The following is a 19,778-nucleotide window of genomic DNA, read 5'->3' as shown; positions in this document are numbered from 1 at the left end:
GAAGCCAGTGAGGAAGCCAGTGAGGAAGCCAGTGAGGAAGCCAGTGAGGAAGCCAGTGAGGAAGCTAGTAAAGAAGCCAGTGAGGAAGCCAGTGAGGAAGCCAGTGAGGAAGCTAGTAAGGAAGCCAGTGAGGAAGCCAGTGAGGAAGCCAGTGAGGTCTGTACAATAAATATAAAGAAGGCATGTGTAGACCCTATCGTCCTTCACTAACCAGGTCACATCACTTCGTAGCTCCCAAACACAATACCAAGCAGAGGCCAGTCATCATCAACACAGCTGGAAGTAGATGTAGAGTCATGGAAGAACATACTAGGCTGGACTAGCCTTCGTATCCTCAACTTGACCGTGTTGGTCAGTAGTGTAGGGTCCCAACGGACAGAAAAAAAATGATTGTTTTCATTTAGTAAAAAAAAAAAAATATATATATATGTATGATAATCCCCCAGATCTAAAATACAATCCTCTTTCTAAGTCCGGTGCCATTGTGTGTCCTAAATATTGTCCTGTCCTAGTTGTGAAAACAGTATCCTGGCTGGTCTCTACTGCAGGCCTACGGAAACAAACACACCGTTCAGAAATTCACTAACAAAATCACAGTTGGATTTTGTGGCTGTTGTCCTAAATCGAGAAAAGGACAGTAAAAGCTTATTCTAAAAAGACATGAATGCATCTGGCGAAGGCTAATGAAATCTCAGTTGCAAGTAACCTGGTAAAGAAAATATTTAAGAAAGGAAAGCCAGGGTTTGGTTCGCTGTCTGTCCTACAAGACTAGTGAATCCAGAAACGCCACGTTGCCGTATCACAAGATGAGACTAAAACACACAGATAAAAAGACACTAACTGTTACCATAGTTATCAGACATTTCTGAGGTCACTACAACCTTTAAATCATTAGCTAATCCTAAGAATAGACTAGCTAATGTCTCACACACACACTACATATACACACACATATACACACGCACACACACTAACACACACACACACACACACACACAACACACACACACTAACACACACACACACACACACACACACACACACACACACACACACACACACACACACACACACACACACACACACACACACACACACACACACACACACACACACACACACACACACACACACACACAGCAACACATCATCGTCAAGGAGGGAGTGTGTGAATCAAGGGCCCTGATCAAAAGTAGTTTGATCATTTCAGACGCAATGTTGTCAAAGCCTCTAACGACACAGCTCTAATAACCTGGGCAGTAGGGTACCAGCTCTAATAACCTGGGCAGTAGGGTACCAGCTCTAATAACCTGGGCAGTAGGGTACCAGCTCTAATAACCTGGGCAGTAGGGTACCAGCTCTAATAACCTGGGCAGTAGGGTACCAGCTCTAATAACCTGGGCAGTAGGGTACCAGCTCTAATAACCTGGGCAGTAGGGTACCAGCTCTAATAACCTGGGCAGTAGGGTACCAGCTCTAATAACCTGGGCAGTAGGGTACCAGCTCTAATAACCTGGGCAGTAGGGTACCAGCTCTAATAACCTGGGCAGTAGGGTACCAGCTCTAATAACCTGGGCAGTAGGGTACCAGCTCTAATAACCTGGGCAGTAGGGTACCAGCTCTAATAACCTGGGCAGTAGGGTACCAGCTCTAATAACCTGGGCAGTAGGGTACCAGCTCTAATAACCTGGGCAGTAGGGTACCAGCTCTAATAACCTGGGCAGTAGGGTACCAGCTCTAATAACCTGGGCAGTAGGGTACCAGCTCTAATAACCTGGGCAGTAGGGTACCAGCTCTAATAACCTGGGCAGTAGGGTACCAGCTCTAATAACCTGGGCAGTAGGGTACCAGCTCTAATAACCTGGGCAGTAGGGTACCAGCTCTAATAACCTGGGCAGTAGGGTACCAGCTCTAATAACCTGGGCAGTAGGGTACCAGCTCTAATAACCTGGGCAGTAGGGTACCAGCTCTAATAACCTGGGCAGTAGGGTACCAGCTCTAATAACCTGGGCAGTAGGGTACCAGCTCTAATAACCTGGGCAGTAGGGTACCAGCTCTAATAACCTGGGCAGTAGGGTACCAGCTCTAATAACCTGGGCAGTAGGGTACCAGCTCTAATAACCTGGGCAGTAGGGTACCAGCTCTAATAACCTGGGCAGTAGGGTACCAGCTCTAATAACCTGGGCAGTAGGGTACCAGCTCTAATAACCTGGGCAGTAGGGTACCAGCTCTAATAACCTGGGCAGTAGGGTACCAGCTCTAATAACCTGGGCAGTAGGGTACCAGCTCTAATAACCTGGGCAGTAGGGTACCAGCTCTAATAACCTGGGCAGTAGGGTACCAGCTCTAATAACCTGGGCAGTAGGGTACCAGCTCTAATAACCTGGGCAGTAGGGTACCAGCTCTAATAACCTGGGCAGTATGGTGCAGATGATGAAGACGTGAGTCAGAATGAATCCCGTCCTCTTATTGAAAATAAACATTAGCTTCCATCACTTTCTGACAGTTTCTCAAAATGGAAGTTCTCTGTTTCAGGGTTTGACAGGGTGCCGTTCAACTATGGCGTTAATTACAAGGTAGCCTTTGTTGTTTTATTTTTAAAGAACGAATTAAAACCTGACCGCGACCGTGTCATGTCCTGACCAGTAATAGGGGTTATTTGTTATTGTAGTTTGGTCAGGACGTGGCAGAGGGTATTTGTTTTATGTGGTTCGGGGTGGTGGTTTATTTAGTAGGGTGTTTGATTTATTATTTCCAGGTTTTGGGTTATGTTCTATGTTTTTGTATTTCTATGTTCTTTCTAGTTTAGTATTTCTATGTTTAGGTATTGGGTGTTGGACTCTCAATTGGAGGCAGGTGTTTTCTAGTTGCCACTGATTGAGAGTCCTATAATTAGGTATGTGTTTGGAGTTTGTGGGAGATTGTTCTGTGTATAGCCTTGTGCCTTACCAGACTGTTATTCGTTCTTGTGTCTTGTGTCTATTTTGGTTTCCCTTCTTTTCTTTAATAAAGAAGATGAGTGCACATTTCCCCGCTGCGTCTTGGTCCGCTTTATCCGACGACAACCGTGACAGACTGCCTTCATAACTCAGTATCAACAGGTGTGTCGGGGGGGGGGGGACAATAAACAGTTGATATATATGTGATATATTGAAATCTGAAATCGGTTACCCACATTATCTATTATTTTTAAAGATGGAGTCTTCACAAACTCGACCTCGACGTCGGTTATTGTTTTAACTTGGCCGTTGGCACGGTAACACGTCGGCCCTTTGCACATGGCGGATCAGACTGCTGCAAAAAATATCAAAAAATACAAATAAAAAGGCAGGAAAATGTGGATTTAGGGGCCCTCACTTCATGCAGCTGCCATGCGGTTAGAAAGGGTTCAGCTGTCAGGGTGAGCAGTACCAAAAGCTTCCATCGTAACGCTACAAGACTTGTATCATTCGTCCTAAAGCTATCAGACTATCAGTGTGTCTCTTTAGGAAGGGATTGTTTTCCACATAGACAACCTCTGGATTGGAATGATTTATTTGAATCCAGTGGCTTTCACCCCTCACTGGTGGCAAAGACTTTTACAGTCAATCACATGGTATGGGGGCAACTACATGTAAAGGACGGTCAGTTTGTACAACCTCCTCATTAACCAATGCTATTGGGGGTTCCAGTGGCAAAGTGAAGCTCTGGCGTCTGTCTGTATCTTGTATTGTAACTTGTCACAAACCCAAGACGTCTCCGTGGCATGAAAACCCGACGTGGAGAGACAATAATCGATGATTCATTATCAACCTATAAGGCCTTGAGGTGAGATATGACACGACTCGAGAGACAACCACAAAATTATTACCATTATTAGAGCTAGAAATTATTAGTATTAAATACTTTTAAATACTGCTAATAATACCGCCATTATAGCTAAAACACCCATTAATTCCTAATCCGCAGCAATAATTACAGTTTTGTCAGGCTCGTTCTGCTTCCTGAGAATAACACAATTTAACATGAATCCAGAGGCAGAGAGAGAGAGAGAGAGAGAGAGAGAGAGAGAGGCAGAGAGAGACAGAGAGAGAGAGAGAGACGAGAGAGAGAGAGAGAGAGAGAGAGAGAGAGGGAGGGGTGGAAAGGAGAAGAGAAGGCGGGAGGAAGGAATCCAGGTTTAAATGATTGCTTCCCTCCTCTCCTGTCATCGTCTATATTTTGAATGCAATCAGTCTCTTTTTGACTGACAGGCATGACGAAGACAGATCATGTTGAATAGAGGAACCGGGGAACAGTCAGGCTTGCATTGGAAGCACTTTATCCTACGGCGTTCCAAATGGAACCCTATTCCCTATATAGTGCACTGCTTCAGACCAGAGCCCTGGTTAAAAGTAGTGCACTATATAGAGAATAGGGTGCCGTTTGAGACTCACACTATCTGTCTGTGACTCTGTGTAGAAGTAGATCAAAGGGAAGGTTGTAGGATATTATTAAGACAGTATTTACCCTGAACGGTTTCTTAATAATGATATGCCTGATTAAGACAACAAAAATATATCTCCCTCCTTCACCCAAATCTCTCCTCATACAGTGGGACTCTGGCATCGAGACACACACACACACACACACACACACACACACACACACACACACACACACACACACACACACACACACACACACACACAGTCACACACACACACACACACACACACACACACACACATTACACACACACACACACACACACACACACACACACACACACACACACACACACACACACACACACACACACACACACAGACACACACACAGACACACAGTCACACACACACACACACACACACACACACACACACACACACACACACACACACACACACACACACACACACATTCCACACACACACACACACACACACACACACACACATTCACACACACACACACACACACACACACACACACACACACACACACACACACACACACACACACACACACATTCACACACACACACAGAACTGAGCCAGAACGGGGGCTGAGCCAGAACGGGGGCTGAGCCAGAACGGGGCTGAACCAGAACGGGGGCTGAGCCAGAACGGGGCTGAGCCAGAACGGGGGCTGAGCCAGAACGGGGGCTGAGCCAGAACGGGGGCTGAACCAGAACGGGGGCTGAACCAGAACGGGGGCTGAGCCAGAACGGGGGCTGAGCCAGAACGGGGGCTGAGCCAGAACGGGCGCTGAGCCAGAACGGGGGCTGAGCCAGAACGGGGGCTGAGCCAGAACGGGGGCTGAGCCAGAACGGGGGCTGAGCCAGAACGGGGGCTGAGCCTCGCTGGCTGTTTCGTGCGCAGCTTTGTTTTTTTCTCTCACAAAAGCAAATTTAAAATCCACAGATGGACTTTACTGATAACCTCCTCTGTTGATGTTCAACTTGAAAACATCAATAAAAAAAAAAAAGCCTAAATTTGGGCCTATGTACATATAAAATGTCGGTTTTCATTAAAAACAAAATGTACTTATCAATTCACAGTTTTAGGAAACATTTCCTCCTGTCTATCGCTTGCCAACTCCAAGTTGCATGGCAACAGGGTAGAGCAGTGTCCATACCCCACCACACACACCTCCTCGCCACCCTACAACACACAATTCACGGGGAAACACAGGATCTGCATCCCAAACGGCAACCTATATAGGCTAGTGCACTATTGTTGTGGTGAATAGGGTCCCGTTTGGGACAAAGCCAGGAAGGAGCCAACACCAGGAAGGAGCCAACACTAGGAAGTATCCAACACCCGGAAGTAGTCTACATCAGGAAGTTGCCAACACCAGGAAGTAGCCAACACCAGGAAGGAGCTAACACCAGGAAGTAGCCAACACCAGGAAGGAGCCAACACCAGGAAGTAGCCAACACCAGGAAGGAGCTAACACCAGGAAGGAGCTAACACCAGGAAGTAGCCAACACCAGGAAGGAGCCAACACCAGGAAGGAGCTAACACCAGGAAGTAGCCAACACCAGGAAGGAGCCAACACCAGGAAGGAGCCAACACCAGGAAGGAGCCAACACCAGGAAGGAGCTAACACCAGGAAGGAGCCAACACCAGGAAGGAGCTAACACCAGGAAGTAGCCTACACCAGGAAGGAGCCAACACCAGGAAGGAGCCAACACCAGGAAGTAACCAACACCTTTAATAGCAGTTGGGATATGAGAGCTTAGGCTACAACCAGATAAAAACATGGAAGTAGCCAACACCAGGAAGTAGCCAACACCAGGAAGTAGCCAACACCTTTAATAGCAGTTGGGATATGAGAGCTCAGGCTACAACCAGATAAAAACATGAAAGTAGCCAACAGGTAGCGGCAGGGTAGCCTAGTGGTCAGAGCGTTGGGCCAGTAACCCTAAAGGTTTCTAGATCAAATCCCCGAGCTGACAAGGTAAAAATCTGTCATTCTGCCCACTGAACAAGGCAGTTAACTGTGTTCCTAACTGACTTGCCTCGTTAAATAAAGGTAAACACCGTTAATAAGCAGCTGAGATCTTGAAACCACAGTGAGGTAACCAGGTAAGGAATTATGGGTCATTATATTTTAGGATGACCCCTATAATATGAAATCTTTCAAGCAGAGTTCCCCTAGTGGCGGCAAGATATTTGGCCCCCCGAGTATTTTTTTATTATATTATAATTTTAATTGTTGGACATAAAAGACTGTAAAAACACCAGGAAATCAGCTCCAAGTGATTTTAATTTAGGAAAATCTATTCCCAAGTATTCCCACGCATAATAGAGAGACGTGATTGTATACAAATGTAAGAAAGGCTTGAAATGATTATGTTTTAGTCAATTTATTATATCTCTTTGGGCTTCTCGCGGTCAATTTGGAGACTACAAATTATTTGTAATTATGTTCTGGCCCCCCCTGACCATACGCTCACGGCTAAATCTAGTTGATGATCTCTGGTCTACCGTGTGGCTTGTTTCAATATTTAATGTCTGTTACAACTCCTGGTAGACTAGGCCTATACACTGGCATTAAGCTTGTCATCCACACACACACACACACACACACACACACACACACACACACACACACACACACACACACACACACACACACACACACACACACACACACACACACACACACACACACACACTCAGGCCTAATTACATCCAGGAAGCAGTGTATCAGCAGCACGGTCTGAGAAAACATTTAACTCATTCAACATCCTCCCAAAACACAACCGACCACGACAAAGTGCTTTCCATGCCAGGATCATTTAATAAATGTAAACAAAACTGTTATTGTCTTTTATATAGGCCTTCCTTTAGATACATCCACAGGTCAACATCATAATGTCCACTGGAATGATGTGCGTTTGTTTAGCAAATAAAATGTTGATATAGTGGTGCATGGAAATATGATACTGCAAAGCCACATGAAAAAGCCTACCGCCAGAGATATATATTCTACCTACAGAGATATATATTCTACCTACAGAGATATATATTCTACCTACAGAGAGAAATAGTTCTACCTACAGAGATATATATTCTACCTACAGAGAGATATATTCTACCTACAGAGATATATATTCTACCTACAGAGAGATATATTCTACCTACAGAGATATATATTCTACCTACAGAGAGATATATTCTACCTACAGAGATATATATTCTACCTACAGAGAGATATATTCTACCTACAGAGATTTATATTCTACCTAGAGAGATATATATTCTACCTACAGAGAGATATATTCTACCTACAGAGATATATATTCTACCTACAGAGATATATATTCTACCTACAGAGATTTATATTCTACCTACAGAGATATATATTCTACCTACAGAGAGATATATTCTACCTACAGAGATATATATTCTACCTACAGAGATATATATTCTACCTACAGAGAGATATATTCTACCTACAGAGATATATATTCTACCTACAGAGATATATATTCTACCTACAGAGATATATATTCTACCTACAGAGAGATATATTCTACCTACAGAGATATATATTCTACCTACAGAGAGATATATTCTACCTACAGAGATTTATATTCTACCTACAGAGATATATATTCTACCTACAGAGAGATATATTCTACCTACAGAGATATATATTCTACCTACAGAGATATATATTCTACCTACAGAGAGAAATAGTTCTACCTACAGAGATATATATTCTACCTACAGAGAGATATATTCTACCTACAGAGATATATATTCTACCTACAGAGATATATATTCTACCTACAGAGATATATATTCTACCTACAGAGATTTATATTCTACCTACAGAGATATATATTCTACCTACAGAGAGATATATTCTACCTACAGAGATATATATTCTACCTACAGAGAGATATATTCTACCTACAGAGATATATATTCTACCTACAGAGATATATATTCTACCTACAGAGAGATATATTCTACCTACAGAGATATATATTCTACCTACAGAGAGATATATTCTACCTACAGAGATATATATTCTACCTACAGAGATATATATTCTACCTACAGAGATATATATTCTACCTACAGAGATTTATATTCTACCTACAGAGATATATATTCTACCTACAGAGATATATATTCCACCTACAGAGATATATATTCCACCTACAGAGATATATATTCTACCTACAGAGATATATATTCTACCTACAGAGAGATTTGTGACTCGTTTCAGGAACCTAGGCGTATGCCGGCATCAGTACTTCACAGGAGAAGCGTTTGAACGTAAACATTTGTTTTTAATTCAAATGCGTTTTGGGTCAGAAATACCTTCTGGAACATGTGAACTTTCATGTGCCTTAAAATCAAACATGTATTCCATCTGTAAATACGAATAAAATAGTTAAATTACGAGCCGAGTTGGTTTAGCCACAGAAAAAGACAAGAACCTTCTCGCTAGCCATGATTGGCTAAGATAATGGATGGGCTGGACATGCCGAGAGAGATAAGTTAAGATTGGTCTGCCATGTATACTGAACAAAAATATAAACACAACATGCAACAATTTCAAATATTTTACTTAGTTACAGTTCAAAATAAGGAAATCGATCAGTTTAATCAGGTGGATGGATTATTTTAGCAAAGGAGAAATGCTCACTAATAGAGATGTAAACAAATTTGTGCACACCATTTTTTGATAAATAAGCTTTTATTATTTCTTTGAGCTAATGAAACATGATTACCAACACTTTGCATGTTGCATTTATATTTTTGTTCAGTATAGCACGCTTCTGTCTATAGCTAACATGAGCTGCTCAGTATGTATAGGTAATCCTTTCTAACGCAGTGTTTTTGAATATCACTAAGAACTGCAAATGTGTTGCTAAGGCTCTCCACTTTCTGGAGGACCGAGTTTTCAAATCAGTGGAATGCCCAATGGAAGCAGAGTATGATAGCTAAGGAGATTCAGGCATTTGATTGCAAATGCGGAGGGAGTCAAAAAAGAGAACACAGAAGGATGTTGTATAAAACACCAGTCTCCGGATTACATCTTCAAACTAAGGGCAACCATGGCATACTTGACAGAGAGGAAGAAGCGTAAGGGAGTCTAGCTAGCTACATTTTCAGATATTATATATTTTTAATTTTGTCACAAAGTAATTTTCATTGCAAGTTAAAGCGTACTGTTAGCTAGCTAGCCAGCATTAGCTGGCTGGCTAGCTAGCTAACGTTAAGTGTATGATCTGTGTAGTAATATTATTCGTAACTCAGAGCCATTTGTATTGCTAGTTATATCACAATGTTTGCTAGCTAGTTAACATTGAACCTATTAGTTGCATTGCTTAAGCTACCTATAGATTAATGCAGGGTAGTAACGTTATGAGTTGGGATTGGTTCATTGTTTAGCTAGCTAGCAATCTACATGTCTAAACAAAAGATTCCACTATGCAAGTAATCATTTCACTGTACCGTTTACACCTTCTGTATCCTGTGTATGTGACAAATAAACATAGATTTTATTTGATATAGTGTGTGTTTACCAGAGACAGTAATGTGAAGAACAACATGACCTGCAACAAAGTCAGATTAGCATATAACGTTAGGTCCAAGTTCTAAAATTCTCCAGGAGAATGCCCTGCTTTTATTTAGTCACACTCACAACCAGTAAGTTATATTCTGTCATTGGCTCGCCATTAACTTGTAAATAATGATTGTTGTGAATAGAAATGAGCTAAAGTTAGGACGTAGTCAGATGTATGTTATGGTTGTTATTTGAACTAGCTAGCCAGTTAACTTATTAACGTTAGCTAGCTAGCTAACAAGCTAGAAACAACCAAAACATTGTTTAGAAAGTTGCTTTTAGTTGCCTGGTTTTCTAGATTGACATTTACTAAATTAAATTTTAAACGGATGGGTTTATTGGTGTTAAAATACACCAGTTATGCTATTTTGGATCGACCAGGCTGCTGACGTCCTGCAGCCTGTCATTTTTGTGTTTCTACTTTTTCATAACGACAACGACAAGTTTAACGTCGGACGACAATAGAATGTTCATGATGTCGCTGCGACAACTGTCTACAGACATTTCGTTTGATGTAGCACAAACCAGCCTTTAGTCTTGAAATGTTTGGTTGTTTAGTACACTACAGTACTCACTCTGTTTAGCACATGGCCTCACCCGTGAATCCTTAAAGAGATGGGTGGTGCTAAGGCTTAAGAGGGTGTGAATGATGTTCAATGGGTGTAGACAAAGAGCTCTCCAGTAGCCAAACATTTAAGGGCCATTTTCTAAAAAGTGAGTTTACAAGTTGATCAGCTTTCAAAGCAGAATAACATCCCGATTGTTTCCTCAACTGCAGTGTTTGATAAACCATTTTGTAGCTCTGAGTCTCTACTTTAATCCAATGTAAAAAACACATTTTCAAATTTTGCTACATAAGACAGAATCGAGCCGGTCGGTCACATATAGCCTACCTACAGAGATATATAGCCTACCTACATAGAGATATAGCCTACCTACAGAGAGATATAGCCTACCTACAGAGAGATATATAGCCTACCTACATAGAGATATAGCCTACCTACAGAGAGATATATAGCCTACCTACAGAGATATATAGCCTACCTAGAGCGATATATAGCCTACCTAGAGATATATAGCCTACCTACAGAGATATAGCCTACCTACAGAGATATAGCCTACCTACAGAGATATATAGTCTACCTACATAGAGATATATAGCCTACCTACATATATATATAGCCTACCTACAGAGATATATAGCCTACCTACAGAGATATATAGCCTACCTACAGAGATATATAGTCTACCTACAGAGATATATAGCTTACCTACAGAGATATATAGCCTACCTACAGAGATATATAGCCTACCTACAGAGATATATATAGCCTACCTACAGAGATATAGCCTACCTACAGAGATATAGCTTACCTACAGAGATATATAGCCTACCTATAGCGATATATAGTCTACCTACAGAGATATATAGCCTACCTACAGAGATATATAGCCTACCTACAGAGATATAGCCTACCTACAGAGATATAGCTTACCTACAGAGATATATAGCCTACCTATAGCGATATATAGTCTACCTACAGAGATATATAGCCTTCCTACAGAGAGATATAGTCTACCTACAGAGATATATAGCCTACCTACATAGAGATATATAGTCTACCTACATAGAGATATATAGCCTACCTACAGAGATATATAGCCTACCTACAGAGATATATAGCCTACCTACAGAGATATATAGTCTACCTACAGAGATATATAGCTTACCTACAGAGATATGTAGCCTACCTACAGAGATATATAGCCTACCTACAGAGATATATATAGCCTACCTACAGAGATATATAGCCTACCTACAGAGATATATAGCCTACCTACAGAGATATATAGCCTACCTACAGAGATATAGCCTACCTACAGGGATATAGCCTACCTACAGAGATATATAGCCTACCTACAGAGATATATAGTCTACCTACAGAGATATATAGCTTACCTACAGAGATATATAGCTTACCTACAGAGATATATAGCCTACCTACAGAGATATATAGTCTACCTACAGAGATATATAGCTTACCTACAGAGATATATAGCCTACCTACAGAGATATATAGTCTACCTACAGAGATATATAGCTTACCTACAGAGATATATAGCCTACCTACAGAGATATATAGCCTACCTACAGAGATATATAGCCTACCTACAGAGATATATAGCCTACCTACAGAGATATATAGTCTATCTACAGAGATATATAGCCTACCTACAGAGATATATAGCCTACCTACAGAGATATAGCCTACCTACAGAGATATATAGCCTACCTACAGAGATATAGCCTACCTACAGAGATATATAGCCTACCTACAGAGATATATAGCCTACCTACAGAGATATATAGCTTACCTACAGAGATATATAGCCTACCTACAGAGATATATAGCCTACCTCCAGAGATATATAGCCTACCTACAGAGATATATAGTCTATCTACAGAGATATATAGCCTACCTACAGAGATATATAGCCTACCTACAGAGATATAGCCTACCTACAGAGATATATAGCCTACCTACAGAGATATAGCCTACCTACAGAGATATATAGCCTACCTACAGAGATATATAGCCTACCTACAGAGATATATAGCTTACGTACAGAGATATATAGCCTACCTACAGAGATATATAGCCTACCTACAGAGATATATATTCTACCTACAGAGATATATAGCCTACCTACAGAGATATATAGCCTACCTACAGAGATATATAGTCTACCTACAGAGATATATAGCCTACCTACAGAGATATATAGCTTACCTACAGAGATATATAGCCTACCTACAGAGATATATAGCCTACCTACAGATATATATAGCCTAGCTACAGAGATAAATTATAATGCAATGTCTATTCCAAAACACAAACATTTCTGCTAATGTGCTACAGAGACAAAAGAGTGAACTGCATGTCACAAAGGCCTACAAACAACAACAGCGTAAACAAAATTCTTCATCATCTCTCTTTCAGGAAGGCTGGTCTTAAAGGCTTGTTTATCTTCATCCAGTAAGCAGAACATAATTCACTAATGTTTCCTATTCTAGGGGCGTATGAATGAATACAAAACGTAGCATCATCATCACCAGCACAAGGTCTCGTTTCTCCTCCTGTTTCCTATTAGCCCTGTGTGGAATGTCATTCATCTATTTACCCTATGACCTATGAGCACGGCGTAGTAACGGACATTCCTCACGCGGGCTGTTTAACCTATGGGTTCACTTCCTCTTTCTCAGCCAATGAGGGGGGTGTAAATGTTGGGATGTATTTATATGTTAACTTACCCCTTTGTTCTCTCACTTGCTATTTTATTTTATTTTTTTTGTATTTTTTTTTACAACAATTACCGACAACCATCCACTTCCCCACCACCACCAGCTATAATAATTTTAAGAACCCGTCATTGGAATTCCTTTTCCCCCCACCCTCCCCAGCGGTGGGGTTTCAATGCCAGCAGCTCCGCATGGGTCTGCCTGCAACCAAATCATCTGGCTCCGAGGATCTCCCCTCAGCGACGAGGCCATTCCCCTCAAACCATTGAATAAAATGTCATATTGAATTCCGTCTTTATAGTTCATTCAGTTTAAACCTGTACTAGATTGGACTGGGTTTAGTATAACACGCTATACCTGCTGTTACTACCCAAACCGGTTCTACACATCCACATGAAAGAAATTACAATCCGAAGGCTAGTCCATACATTTTAAACCAATATTTCTGCTCCTGTGCTACAGACAAAAGACTTAGCAACAAACCACGTAGACCCTACAAAACAACAACTGAAATGCATTGTCGCTGCCATTCAAACCCCACAGAAATATGACGGCAGTGTAACTGCATTTAAAGTCTCTCTGGCACTGACAGGCTGCACCTGCTGTTACTACCCAAGAGGAAAGATGCCTGAGTCTTCACTGAGGCCTGCTGTTACTACCCAAGAGGAAAGATGCCTGAGTCTTCACTGAGGCCTGCTGTTACTACCCAAAGAGGAAAGATGCCTGAGTCGTCACTAAGGCCTGCTGTTACTACCCAAAGAGGAAAGATGCCTGAGTCTTCACTGAGGCCTGCTGTTACTACCCAAAGAGGTAAGATGCTTGAGTCTTCACTGAGGCCTGCTGTTACTACCCAAAGAGGTAAGATGCCTGATTCTTCACTAAGGCCTGCTGTTACTACCCAAAGAGGTAAGATGCCTGAGTCTTCACTGAGGCCTGCTGTTACTACCCAAAGAGGTAAGATGCCTGATTCTTCACTAAGGCCTGCTGTTACTACCCAAAGAGGTAAGATGCCTGAGTCTTCACTGAGGCCTGCTGTTACTACCCAAAGAGGAAAGATGCCTGAGTCTTCACTGAGGCCTGCTGTTACTACCCAAGAGGAAAGATGCCTGATTCTTCACTGAGGCCTGCTGTTACTACCCAAAGAGGAAAGATGCCTGATTCTTCACTAAGGCCTGCTGTTACTACCCAAAGAGGAAAGATGCCTGATTCTTCACTGAGGCCTGCTGTTACTACCCAAAGAGGAAAGATGCCTGAGTCTTCACTAAGGCCTGCTGTTACTACCCAAAGAGGTAAGATGCCTGATTCTTCACTGAGGCCTGCTGTTACTACCCAAAGAGGAAAGATGCCTGAGTCTTCACTAAGGCCTGCTGTTACTACCCAAAGAGGAAAGATGCTTGAGTCTTCACTGAGGCCTGCTGTTACTACCCAAAGAGGTAAGATGCTTGAGTCTTCACTGAGGCCTGCTGTTACTACCCAAAGAGGTAAGATGCCTGATTCTTCACTAAGGCCTGCTGTTACTACCCAAAGAGGTAAGATGCTTGAGTCTTCACTGAGGCCTGCTGTTACTACCCAAAGAGGAAAGATGCTTGAGTCTTCACTGAGGCCTGCTGTTACTACCCAAAGAGGTAAGATGCTTGAGTCTTCACTGAGGCCTGCTGTTACTACCCAAAGAGGTAAGATGCCTGAGTCTTCACTGAGGCCTGCTGTTACTACCCAAAGAGGTAAGATGCCTGAGTCTTCACTGAGGCCTGCTGTTACTACCCAAAGAGGTAAGATGCCTGATTCTTCACTAAGGCCTGCTGTTACTACCCAAAGAGGTAAGATGCCTGAGTCTTCACTAAGGCCTGCTGTTACTACCCAAGAGGAAAGATGCTTGAGTCTTCACTAAGGCCTGCTGTTACTACCCAAAGAGGTAAGATGCCTGATTCTTCACTAAGGCCTGCTGTTACTACCCAAAGAGGTAAGATGCCTGAGTCTTCACTAAGGCCTGCTGTTACTACCCAAAGAGGTAAGATGCTTGAGTCTTCACTGAGGCCTGCTGTTTAAAGACACATCAGGCCTCCTCAGCGATGTACTAAGTGGGAGGTCCAGTGAGCCCAGAAAAATCACATGTAAACCCACTACTATCACACTGAATCAATACCAACAGAGATACTCACAACTTAAAGGGCTATCAATAATAATGTATGATGTATGTAAGGTAGCCTAGTGGTTAGAGCGTTGGGCCAGTAACTGAAAGGTTGCTGGATCGAATCCCCGAGCCGACAATCTGTCGTTCTGCCCCTAAGGCAGTTAACCCACTATTCCCCGGTAGGCCCGTCATTGTAAATAAGAATTTGTTCTTAACTGACTGGCCTAGTTAAATGTAAAAATACAAATGTACAACAAGACCCTTATATTCTTATTATTTGATAAACAAGGCAAAATATTATCTGTAATAAATATAATTTGTCCTTGTAAGAGGAAGAAAAAAAAAATGTTTACACATTGAAGCTAAAAAAATGATAGTACCTTGTTTAAACAACATATGCAATATCCACAGTTATAATTGTGTTATTTAAATGAGCTGAGATTGACATACTTGAACCTGCAAAATGTCCACTTCCGAGGGAGGATGGTCCGTTTTTACCACTAACAGGAGGAGAGAACATCTGAAAGAAAGGAAACAGTACTTTACAATAGACGCCCTTATTGCTTAAAAGTTCAATCTTAAAATATATATATCAATAAATAGGGCATTTAATGTTTTTGTCCAATCGTATTATCACGTTTTGTAATAACGGTTATAATAGCCTTCTGCTTACACAATAAGTATAATTGTAGTCTATGATGGAAACTCTAAGCCAACTTCAACTGAGTGCTGAACACCAATACTGTACTGGTACTTTCCCTGATGGACTATCTGTGCTGCATATGGTCAATCATATTGACCAATAGTAGTTTCTTCTGATTCTACTGCATCCTTCAAATTATAGTGTACTCCTCAGAAATAACAGCAATATGAAAACTGTAATAATTAATAACGCCTAGCTCACTGTAAATACACTGACCCCCCAAAAAATGTCTGGATTAGCAAATATCAAATGTATTTCTGATACATAAAAGTGATTTATATATATTTGTTTTTTCACAAACAGCTAGAAGTTGACCAAAAGTAGCGATCATTATTGGTTCAAGAAACATGGCCGTGGAGCACGTTTCCTGTCCCAACTTCCGAACATACAGCGTTATAAAGACAAATATTTGCCACGACTAGAACGGGTCGGAATAAAGTCAATTATCCGTTATTCATAACATGAAATAAAAACATCAACATTGGAAAAGTAACGACTATATGTTAAAGCTGATATATAATCGTGGGCTACTCCCGCATGCAGTTATGTTACTGGGACTGATCTACTGACAGAGAGAGCTGTCACTAGAATTATGCATAAAAAGACAGGAGTTTAAAACGTATTTAAAAAATGTCTATTCTAGGACAGAATGAAACAAGAAAAAAATACTTAAAATGGGATATACTACCATTGATGTTGGGAACATTTTCAAATCGCTGTTTCGCATCTATAGAAACAACACAATTACTAATGCAATATCATATTTCTCTGCACATGTTTTGGGAAAAATAGAAAACACAATTAGGATACTATAACTTGCTTAAATCATATGCTTTACGTTGAGTTAAAGACGTAGAGGAAGAAAAAAAAACACTTTTAAAGAATACATCACAATGAATACCAAAAACATTAGTCTATCTATGCCATACAAATAAAATGTTAAACAGTCGCCGGTAGGTCGGTGCCGTGGTTGTGGTCATTGCAATATTATAACAATTGCTTACCGCACTGAAATCCAATAAGTCGCTTAGTTCTTTGTCTGTCCCTAAGGCAGCCATTCGCTGTTGGTGATGCATTTTAGCAAAATCACACAAACCTAAAAACATGGAAACAAATTGCGGTCAGAGGACGCCAGTTCCCGCACGGATGGGAGGGGGACCGACTACTAGATCTTCCTCAAAATCCTGACGCCCGGGAGCCGAGTCGAGCAAGATTCCACTTTGCATTTAAACCTATTCTCTCTCAGCGCATCCTTCAGCAACAGGAGGTTTCGGATCAAATGTATGAATCGGATGAAATAAAATAGGAAGAAAATTGGTTTAGGAATGGGAATATTTCCACAAATCCAGGTCTAGCTGTGCTAATGGCAGTTTAGCCAGAGATCAAGAAGTGACAATCCCGTGCATATACAAATAAATACATACACGCTATAAAGACAGCGGGAAAAGATATATAAAGCGGACTTTGTAAAAATGGTCAACACATGCAGTGAAAGTAGGACTGAACGTTTATAAATATCAGTTTGTAAATGGAATGTGATCACTGACAGGACTTTTATTAATTTCCAGCTTCCACTCATCCGAGTTTGAGCCCCATGTGTGTGTGTGTGCCACAGAATAGTAATAACGTTGGTTTCTACAGCCACCTAGCTACCTTTTAATATATCGATTCCTGCACTTTTGCTGACAGCAATTGGTGGGGTGAAATGTACATTTACAAAGAGGAAAATTGATAAACGTTGTTGACATTGCAAAACATTTTGTTGTTGTTGTAAATGTTTTATTAATTGATTGGTTTAAATCGCAGATATAATTGTGTTGGAGAGAGCGCAGTGTCAACAGAAAGGTGTGAATGTCTGTCTGTCAACATTTCAAACCATCCAAATTCCTGGCACATAAACGATGATATTGGGTCGATATGAAAACAAAACATCGATAGTTGGCTATATGAAGAAAAAAAATTTAAACATTGAAATATTGTTGTTATTACAAGATAACAACGCCCAAATTCACTCGTTCAATTTATAATCATGGGGTTATGTCTGCAGCATAGCTGGTAAACCTACAGTCTTTCTTCAATGATGATGATAACAAGACAGACAATGTTATTGATACAATGTATGAAAATATAGCTAGGCTATAGTTGTATTTTGGCATCAAGACAAAAATGTGATATTCTATCATAGGTGATGAAATGTGCAGGTTGAAATATTTTGGCGTTACATAATGACGCTACCTATCGTTGTAAGCCTGTTTTCAGAGCTAAGGGGGGGCTAGCAAAGCTAACGTGGACTGGCTAACTTTTATCGCGAAATAACGTGATGAAGAAGCGTGTCTGTTTTGGAGGGCTTGGGGGAAAAAAGGGCTGGATATAAAGACATGAGTCTTTGGAAATGACAACTCCGAACCGTCCCAACTATACGTGTTTGATTGATCAATCCATATTGATGTCTTTGTCTGCGGCCAATAGAAAAGTTTTATCGGAGACGGGCTCAGCCTGTCAACCTTGCGATGCGGGAGAAAAGCACAGACAAGCCAGCAGACAGACACAGAAGGGAAAACCATTCTAACTTGGCAGACAAAATAGTTTCATGCAGTTGCACATCCGGCATGTCGCTAATTGTTCTTGTTGTAAAGAAGTTGCACCAACATTAAAAAATATATATATATATTTTTTTTTTTACCTTGGTTTGATATGTTTACGTAATCCACACAAGTGTATCTCTTTTACTTGCTCTCAGTGTATAACTAAGCAAAACTGACGACTGCCTGCGCTAGCAAAGGGCTAGCCAAAATCTTTATCCGACAAAAAAAAACGATGTTAGCGGCTACATTTGTTTTGAAACACTACAAAAGGCTTTCCGGTTAGGGTCAACTTGCAGCAGCAGCAAAAAAAAAAAAAAACGTAGTTGTACATCCAGGTGGTGTCTTAAATTTGACAGTTTATCTTGTTTTCAGATTGAAATGCAGTTATCTAGTACCAAGCTAGCTGGCTACTTTCCATTGCTCTGGTCTAGCCTAGCTCAGCGGTGGTCGCGTGTGTCACGCAGACGCACGACGTCGCTCCTTCTGTCCACATCCGGGAACGCACGTCATCCTCTAACTTTGGTGACGTCGACTTTGGTGCTGATGAGAAATGTTTTTTTGAAGGTGGTGGAGGAGAATAATAGTTTTGTGCATAATAGTAATTTTTGTATTTAGTTGTACAAGTATATATAAAACATTTTAAAAAATCAGTTTGGCTTTGAAATGTGATCACTGTTTTTGATAGAGAGATTGGTTGTATTATATATTTTTTTGCCGATCTTTCCTAATCACATAGTCAACCTCACTTTTTTATGTAGATGTCAACTTATTAATGGGGTGTATTGCTTTTTAAAAACCTATGTTAATGTTTTTGTTATTTGAATTAAACATTTAAATTCAACTAACTTCAGATGACAAATAAAAAACAAGACAGTCTAATTATCTTTGGAGACAACCACATTTTTTGGACCATGATGGACTATATCAATAATTCCCAACCTTTTTTGGTTACTGTACCACCAACTGAGGTACCATCTCATGTGCATTTTACCAGTAGGCCTA

General features: G+C 41.0%; 1 protein-coding gene across 13 annotated transcripts in view; it reads right to left on the bottom strand.

Moving 5' to 3' along the window:
- LOC106568540 (transcription factor 4) overlaps positions 1–19,243 on the bottom strand; it is a 428,072-nt gene extending 408,829 nt beyond the window's left edge. For 9 of the 13 annotated variants that reach the window (XM_045692641.1, XM_045692637.1, XM_045692642.1 and 6 more), the window contains exons 1-3: positions 17,196–17,297; positions 16,880–16,918; positions 15,939–16,008 (exon numbers count right to left, since the gene is read on the bottom strand). In XM_045692641.1, coding sequence (XP_045548597.1) covers positions 15,939–16,008; positions 16,880–16,918; positions 17,196–17,297 — 211 coding nt within the window. Of the gene's footprint in view, positions 1–15,938; positions 16,009–16,879; positions 16,919–17,195; positions 17,298–18,874 lie in introns of those variants that run through there. The other 4 variants (XM_045692640.1, XM_045692649.1, XM_045692645.1 and 1 more) reach the window with 4 other exon arrangements.
- Between the last annotated feature and the right edge of the window lie 535 nt (positions 19,244–19,778).

Source organism: Salmo salar, chromosome ssa13 (genome assembly GCF_905237065.1).
Source record: "Salmo salar chromosome ssa13, Ssal_v3.1, whole genome shotgun sequence".
Lineage (NCBI taxonomy): Eukaryota > Metazoa > Chordata > Actinopteri > Salmoniformes > Salmonidae > Salmo > Salmo salar.
Note: the sequence above shows the minus strand (reverse complement) of the source record. Positions and strands in the feature narration are given on the sequence as shown.